The sequence below is a fragment of the Rhagoletis pomonella genome, unplaced genomic scaffold (assembly GCF_013731165.1).
Source record: "Rhagoletis pomonella isolate Grant_MI unplaced genomic scaffold, Rhpom_1.0 Rhpom_scaffold_00008, whole genome shotgun sequence".
Lineage (NCBI taxonomy): Eukaryota > Metazoa > Arthropoda > Insecta > Diptera > Tephritidae > Rhagoletis > Rhagoletis pomonella.
In genome coordinates this window covers 20,565,848-20,573,780 of record NW_023458562.1, presented here as the reverse complement: position 1 = coordinate 20,573,780, position 7,933 = coordinate 20,565,848, and the positions used below count along the sequence as shown (strand labels likewise).

Here is a 7,933-nt window from a genome sequence, read left to right as displayed (position 1 = left end):
ACTTCGAGTCATTTTCACCCTATCGTATACCAAGAATGATAGAATACAAGATTGCGCCATTCTAATTGCTTTCAAATGTCTAGTATTAAATTGTGGAGCAAAAAGATAGACCAGTTGCGTGGTGCACAATAAACAATAATAAAAAACGCAGTCTTTATGTACGAATGCATTTTGATAAATATGAATGTGGATAAGAATGTAAATAAAAAATGTCAGGATTTTAACAAAAACGACTTAGTAAGTATTAATACTCTTTTATTTTTGGGAGGTCGAATGTGGAAGTAGTTAAACTACGAAATAGCATGAGCAAGTGGAAATTAAACGATTTACAACTATTTTCTTCATATGATGATAAAATAAGGTTAAAGATAAACAATCGGCAAATCCGCCTCTGCTGGATTAGAGTCATTCATTTTTTGGTGTACCACCAGCAGCAGTGTTATTAGTGCCAGATGCAGTGCTCCCAATGGGGGCAGAGGGGTTAATTGGATTTAAAGTGATCACCTTCGGAGAGGTTTGAATAGAAGTTCCCGAACTAGTGGCACCAGAAGCACTGGCCTCCGAAGTCATCCCGCCGCTTTGAGCGACTATTGTTACACCAGGTGAAGTTGAGCTTGCACCAACCGTCTTTGTAGCGGGGACTATATTGACCAACTTACGTACCGTCAGATTACGATTAAGCAGCTGTGACTTTAACTGAGCCGGGATTTGCTTCAATCCACCAGGTTTAACGACGATATTTCGAATTTGCGGACGATCTGCCAACATACCGCTGCCCCCAGTTACGGCTGCTGAAGTGGCCACATTTGTAGCATTGGCAAGAGTTGATGAAATAGCCGCTCCACCAACAGTGGTGCCAATAATTTGTACTTGTGGTAGTGACTTTGTAGAGACGTTCAATACACCTGACGTCTGACGAGCCCCAATGGTCACTGGAGACTTTAGTGTCTGCAAATTTACCTGTTTTACGGATGATACAATTGGGGTACTGCCACTTCCTGTACTTGCAGACAACTGTGTGGCTGGTCGTGGCACAAGGGTTGTTGCAGACGTCTTCGGATTGGTAACAACAACTTTGGTGTATTTCGGCAACTGTTGTGCAATATTTGATCGTGATATGATATTCGGGCATGGCTTCATTGTGTTACGATTGATGAATACCACCTTATTTTGTTTATTAACCGACGTTTGGGCTGTATGTTGTAAAAGTGGACTGCCGGCAGTCTTATTAATTATATACGTGCCACCTCCAGTCTTGGGCGGTGTACTCACGGTGCTCGCCACACCAGCGTCGCTCGATGCAGAAGAATTCGCCTCTTTAATAATTTTCTGGCTAATTATCAGCTGCCCAACACCGGAAGTATTAGCTTTGGGAGAAAGTTATTTATGTATAAAAAAATAATTTATGAAAGCTTACACGAGCCTACCTGGCTTGTTAGTTGCAGCAGGTGCAACTACAGAATCCGAGAGGTTGCCGTCATTGTCAGCAAACACAATCGGCATATCGATTATGTTTGACAGGTCCAAATTAGATGTTGATGTGCCTGAAATGAGGGTCGTGGCTGTTGACTTAACGTTACTTAAACCAGTGTTAGTTAGTTGCAGTGTGGTGCTACCACTGGCATTCTTCACCACCGTGTATTTCTGATTAGAAGTGCCAGGTGGTGCGGCTGTCACAAACTGAGTCGTCTGACCGTTGGGCGATTTTAAAGTGAAAATTTGCTGTTGGTGATGTGCAGCGGTGCCGCTGGCTGGAGATGTCGACACAATGCTTCCGATGGATGTGCTTCCAGAAGCGTTGTTTTGCTGCATGGACGCGGTCTTAATTGTATAAATTTTTGATTGAGATTGCATTGGTGGCTTAAGTTGTACGAACTGATTCGACGGTATCATCTTTATTTTGGCACCAGGTGGTATCACCTTGTTTAATGCAGTTTTTATTGGAGTAGACTTAGATGGTGCAACAATTTCGTAGTTTGTTACAATCTTATGTGCTCCCTGTGATGATTCTGTACTCGAATTAAGTATCGAACCGTCGGGTTCATTTGAATCACCCAATATTGATTGTATGGCCATGTTCAGATCTTCATTTGTAATGGCAGTGCTGGGCGAAATTTGAGACTTTTGCCCTTGCTGTTGAGAAGCTTTGGAAGTGTTACCAATGCCAAGCAATGACGACTGCGAAGTTTTAGCTGGTGTAGATGTAGTCGTATTCAATGGACGAGTGCGCGGTCGGCCAACTGAAAACGGATAAAAGTTACAAATGATGAGCATTACATTACATTGTTTCAAAACAAATTAATGAAATCGAAATGCGTTTTTTACCCTTTCGCTTCACTTGGAATGGATCAGGGATTTTTACTTTTCTTGGTTTGGCTTGGATATGGAAGGAATGGCAAAGGATGTGGAAAATTCGGGTTAATGTCGCATTTTTATGTTGGTTAGTTCATGAAATTACATAATTTCGAAAATTATATGTGTTAGCAGAAGAGCAATTATAACTAAAATAAATACTACAAGTTGGATGAAATCAAAGCAGAAGGTGATGCTTATGCATTAGACAGATTCAAATAACATACTTGGTTGAACGCATTTAGTTTTCACCGGAGTTTGCTCTTGATCGGAGTTCATTGCTTCATTCTTGCGCTTGCGTTGAACACCGCTAATCTTCGTGTTGCCTTCGGTATTACTACTACCAATGGTATTACCGGTAGCATTTCGACCTTGCTTAGCGTGTACCAAACTTGAAATTGTAGTGGGAACGCGTGGACCAGGTGGATTGGTTAGAATTTTTTTTATGAATTCATAAAGTTCATCCTAATTAATTTAAAACAAAAGAAAAATAAAGTTAATTTTTTATATCAAAGAATTTGAGATTCAAACATACCACAACCATAGCGTCCACCAAGGATTGTGTAACGTTATCTAATTTTCTGCGGCTTTTAGGCACACGTAATACATCGTCAGCGCTACCCACCACCACTAAAGAGGTTTCAGATTGCATTTTTTCACGTAGCGACTCGATTTCTTCCGTGCTAAAAAACAATGTTTGAAAAATTATTTACATTTAATATTTTTTTGATTCCCATGTTTCTATACCTTGTTTTCGCCGAGTTTTGGCCAATCACAAATAATATCGGGATCTTTATATCCAATATGCGGTCGTCTGGAGTACCACGCACTCCATTAAATGTATTGTATGCGAATCCCATACACACAACGCATGCCACATTTTCTGACATAGCCACTTGCAAAGCTAAAGCAGAGCCTGCGTTGAATCCAATCAAAATAATGCTGCGCTGTGGATTCTCATTTCGAAGCTCCTGTATTTTAACTCTAGTGAGCGATGCAATTTGTTCAGCAACTTGTTCTAACGGCTGACGAGCAATATGGCTAACTGCAAGTACACAGCGAATTTAAAAAAGTTATGTAGCATATCTTGCAATTATATAAAAATATATGTAGTTATAACTGGACTTGCCATTTGAAGGTAAAGTAACTTGTACAATCTGCGTTATGCTTGCCAATTGATGGTACCACTTTTGAAGCCTGTTTGGAACGGGACCACTTGTTGGTACAGAGGGCAGGGCAACAATGACTGCATTCTGAGTTAATTTACGAACTTTCGTATTGGCGACGGGCTCCCATTTATTCTTCATTACCGGCGCCAAAAGTTCTTGACTAACGTTAAGTGGCCTTCCAAACAGCATTTTATCCATGAGGGATGGTAGTTTTGATTTCAGAGTCTGTAAAATATCCAAGTATGAGGCCATATACGTCGAAGGCAGAGAGTCCATTAGTAGAAAATGCAGCCATTGTGTGAGACGCGAATCCCAGGCGACAGCAGCTAGAGCCTTACGCATTCGACTAGCTGATTTGTCGACCACGGAACGACGCTGCATTGGTTCGTTTTGCCGGTTTGCATTCGCCAGACGTCCCAGCTGATCATTGTCCAAGATATTTGCAACTTTACTGAATAGTGTCTTTTGCATGTTGCTCCATCCAGATCTTTAAGGAATATAGATGTGAGTTTGAAATTGTGCTGCGGAAAAATTATAACATACTGATTAATACGTGATTCCCAGTCATCATCGTCAGGATTATTGTTCTTGACATATTTAGCAATTCGAGAGCACTCATTCATTGCTTCTTTGGCTGCAATTTCATTGTACGAGGGTACATCAGCTTGGTTGCATTCGTCAAAATCATGTTCTTCGAGTGGATGAGTGTGGCAAGAAGGGCACTGTGGTGTACGCCGAACCAAAATTGTCCGAGCCGGAGACAAACCGGTGCTAAAACTTCCTAAAGTCCGTGTGTTATCACGCGTATAGCTATGCTCCATTTTGTTGTTGGCGTCACCACTATTATTAATTGCATTTACAGATCCACTAATAGGTTGGAGGTTGGTAATCTGGTGCTAAAAATATTTAAATAGGATATGTACACATGTACACAAATGAATTTATGTACATACATTGGTATAAACATATTTTCCAATAATTATTTAATAAATATTTAATTGTTTTAATTTTTTTTTTGTAGTGACAACTATCTCATAGGTGATTTTTAATAACTAAAATACTAATCGGGAAAATCAATACATAGTTGGGTCGCAGAAGTAAAACAAATATTTCGTCACCTTAATATCGAGGCCCTATCTAACATCGTCGCAGAAATATAAAAAGCCGTAACTCACTAAAAATCCAAAACTCACTTTTTTATTGATTATGATACATTTCATCGAATCATAAGTTCTCACATCATTTTATGCAAGTTAATTACGTTTGTATTTCAGCGACGATGTGAAATAGGACGTTTCTATATTAGGGTGTTTGTAATATTATTTTTATATTATTGAGTAAGTTAAATACAAAAATTGGTAAATTTATGTAATATTAGGTTCATTCAAGGAAAACGTACATACATATGGCACACAATCTTCAAAGGTTGCACAACTCAAAATTACAAGTTTGCCAGAAAATGCGGAAAACTTTACCTTAGGGTTTTTCAACAAATTATAGCAAAAATTTGGCCCAGCTTTCGCTGAAAGGTAAATAAAAGCTCTGTGTACATTTTAAGCGTAGAGTTTCAAAAATGCTAAATTTCTATTTGTGTTACTTTTGAAGATCGTGTGCGATATGTACGGAAATAAGAATTAATTTACTCTTTTCCCAGACGGCGCCGTTGACAGTGTTACAACGGGTGCTCTTGGCCGCACCGGCACGCTTTTTACAATACTGTTTGCCACTTTTGCTAATATCTATAGCTCTTTTATTTAAGTAAATATTTTCGTGTCTATGATTCTTGTACTATTTTTTCTGTATTCATGTAACTTGTTCCTTATTCGCATGTCGTTTAAAAATTACTTTGCTTAAACCAATCTTGCCTTGCTTGTTTTAGCGATAAAAGCTAACATTTTGTTTAATAATAAACAATTATACACTGTATAATTTATTTATTACAATCTTCCTATATTCACAACACTCCTATTGACAAAATCACTTTTTCTTCAGGTTTCTTTCGCAATATGGCGTCGGTAGAAGGATTGCCATATGTTCGTAATTAGAAATTAAATGAAAGCTTTTAAAAATCCCTTTTACTAAAATTACTTTACAAAACGTATTTATAGAATAATTTGTACACGTATAGCTACTAGCACCTAGCGTCACCATGAATCAAAATATATATATATTACTCTTGGTAAGGCAGCATTTAATAAAAAAAAATTGTTTTTTTATAAAAAAATTTCCGCTGTGGCTTAATGGTTAGAGAGCATAGTACCACTCTATAGCAGTCGCCCCTGTGCAGCAAAGGCAAACCTCCAGGCGAATGTCTGCCATAAAAAGCTTCTCATAAAATCCATTCCCTTTCGGATGTAGCATAAAGCCGATGGTTCCTCCGTTTGTATAACAATATAGCAAAATTATAGCATTGTTTACCAAATTTCTTACCTTATCTTTTTCAAATACTATCAACTTAATAACCGGTCTTAAGCGGTGTAATAATAAGAACTTTCTTACGGAAAAACGTAGCAATTCATCAAGGTTCTATTGAATATACATATCGTTACCTAAAAATGAAACGGTACCAGGTCCATTTTTTGAAATTATTAAGGAAACAAAAAAAACGATGCAGTTTTGCATTATACGTCATTCTAAATTTCGAAAACAAAAAAGTTGACTTCGCACCTTTTCACCATTAGGTAGCGATATATTATTCCTTATTGGGCCCTGTTACACGGTCAGTAATTATCACTATATTTGGATCGTGATCCATATTGATGGATTGATGGATCGCGCACGAATGCTACATGTTCAATATTTATCGCGTCAGTATTTGCATAATTTTTGTGCTGCACGCTTATCCTATCGCAAGAAAATATTTTTATTTGATACGAATAATTTACAGATAATGCATTCCATAATTATTTTAAAATGATAGTACAAGATGTACTGCCGAAATATATGGATCACGTTTTGAAAATGCTAAACGTTAAATATTTATTGACGGTATTGCGATGCGCGATCCAGATTTCGAAATTTTTAGAAATCCATTAATATTGTATGCTACTACATCAATAAATATCGCGATACTTGAATCACGTCAATAAATACTGACCGTGTGACAGGGCCCATTGAATAATGCACGTATAAACGACAAAGCATCCTAAACTATTTTTTGGTGTGGCAGCACTGTCTTTTATTATTTCTTTTATCAATTTGTAGTAGATCAACTGGTGATTTCACCACTATTTTGCCATGATTTTATAAACAAAAAACATCTAGATATTTTATAAACTATATTTATCTACATATTCTACATGCAAATAAATTTATTATATCCTTTTTATAAAATGCTTATTGTAATTATTTCATTTCAATCATTATTACCTCAATATCTTCGTCATCAGACGCAGCCGCTGCTGTGCGAGTTCCATCGCATTCTTTGCGCTGGAGGAAATCTTCGAACAATTTCATATATGAATTCATTACCAGCACAACTTTCCCTTTATTTCGCGTATTACACAGCTTTCACAATTAACACAATATTATTATTATAAACCAAAACGATAAACAACGTAAAAGGCTGCAATGTGCGTGATGCTTTCGTCCACTGTTCTGCCGCAAAAAATTTTGACAGCTACCAATTCAACACTCAATGCCAAAGAGTAAAAGGCAGTAACGATATTCAAAAGTATTCGAAGTTGTCTTTAGAGAAGGTTCTGACTAACGGCGCAGTTATATTACCGGTTAATTAATTTTATGATTGCATTTTTAAATCCACATTATAAATAATGCTTGTTTACGTGTTTAACTACCTTCATTGTTGGACACCTGCGCGTTGCAGTCAATTCCACCACTACCATGTAGGCCTTTGACCAGCGTTGCCGTTTTGGTCCAATAGGACCAAGATTGTTAAGCTCGTCGGCGATTTCAAGCATCCGTTGTTGGTTACCCCAGCAACGAGTACATGTGTGAGTGTCGGGTTGAATGTCGGGTGCTTGAAGCTTGCCCGGCGACACTCAAGCATAAAGCGTCAACAATTTTTGATTTTCCATCAACACGAGCCGACAACAAGTACGTGTGACACGACGATCTCCGATTGCCTCGGTTGCTGGGGTAACCAACAACGGATGCTTGAAATCGCCGACGAGCTTTAGCTTCATTCTCCGTTGGTACCTTGGTTGGTTTGATGGAGCTTTTGTTAGGAAACAAGTAATTTTTAGCAAAAAAAAAACCGACTTCAACTCCCATAAAAAAAAAAAAAAATATATATATATCTCATGATCCCCTGATCGGATCTCAACCTGATTAGTATGGGACCACCTCTGAGACACTACCTTTCCGATACAAAAAGAATTATCGAAATCGGTTGACGTGGTCCAAAGTTAAGGCCCGTTTACATACAACTTTGGCGTTGCGTTGGCGTTGGC

General features: G+C 38.0%; 1 protein-coding gene across 3 annotated transcripts; it reads right to left on the bottom strand.

Annotated features, from left to right (window-relative positions):
* Positions 1 to 238: 238 nt before the first annotated feature.
* LOC118744364 (KAT8 regulatory NSL complex subunit 3) lies at positions 239 to 7,510 on the bottom strand. 3 transcript variants are annotated; one of them, XM_036477320.1, is made up of 8 exons: positions 7,319 to 7,510; positions 4,065 to 4,417; positions 3,482 to 4,008; positions 3,100 to 3,397; positions 2,888 to 3,035; positions 2,580 to 2,817; positions 1,428 to 2,240; positions 239 to 1,367 (listed from the first exon to the last, which is right to left on the bottom strand). In XM_036477320.1, exons 1-8 carry the CDS (start codon positions 7,439 to 7,441, stop codon positions 406 to 408), a joined length of 3,462 nt encoding a protein of 1,153 aa, XP_036333213.1. In that variant the 5' UTR covers positions 7,442 to 7,510; the 3' UTR covers positions 239 to 405. The 3 variants fall into 3 exon arrangements, with proteins under 3 accessions (XP_036333213.1, XP_036333214.1, XP_036333215.1); XM_036477321.1 differs by having other exon boundaries at positions 6,891 to 7,370; XM_036477322.1 differs by lacking the exon at positions 7,319 to 7,510 and adding an exon at positions 5,165 to 5,494.
* Between the last annotated feature and the right edge of the window lie 423 nt (positions 7,511 to 7,933).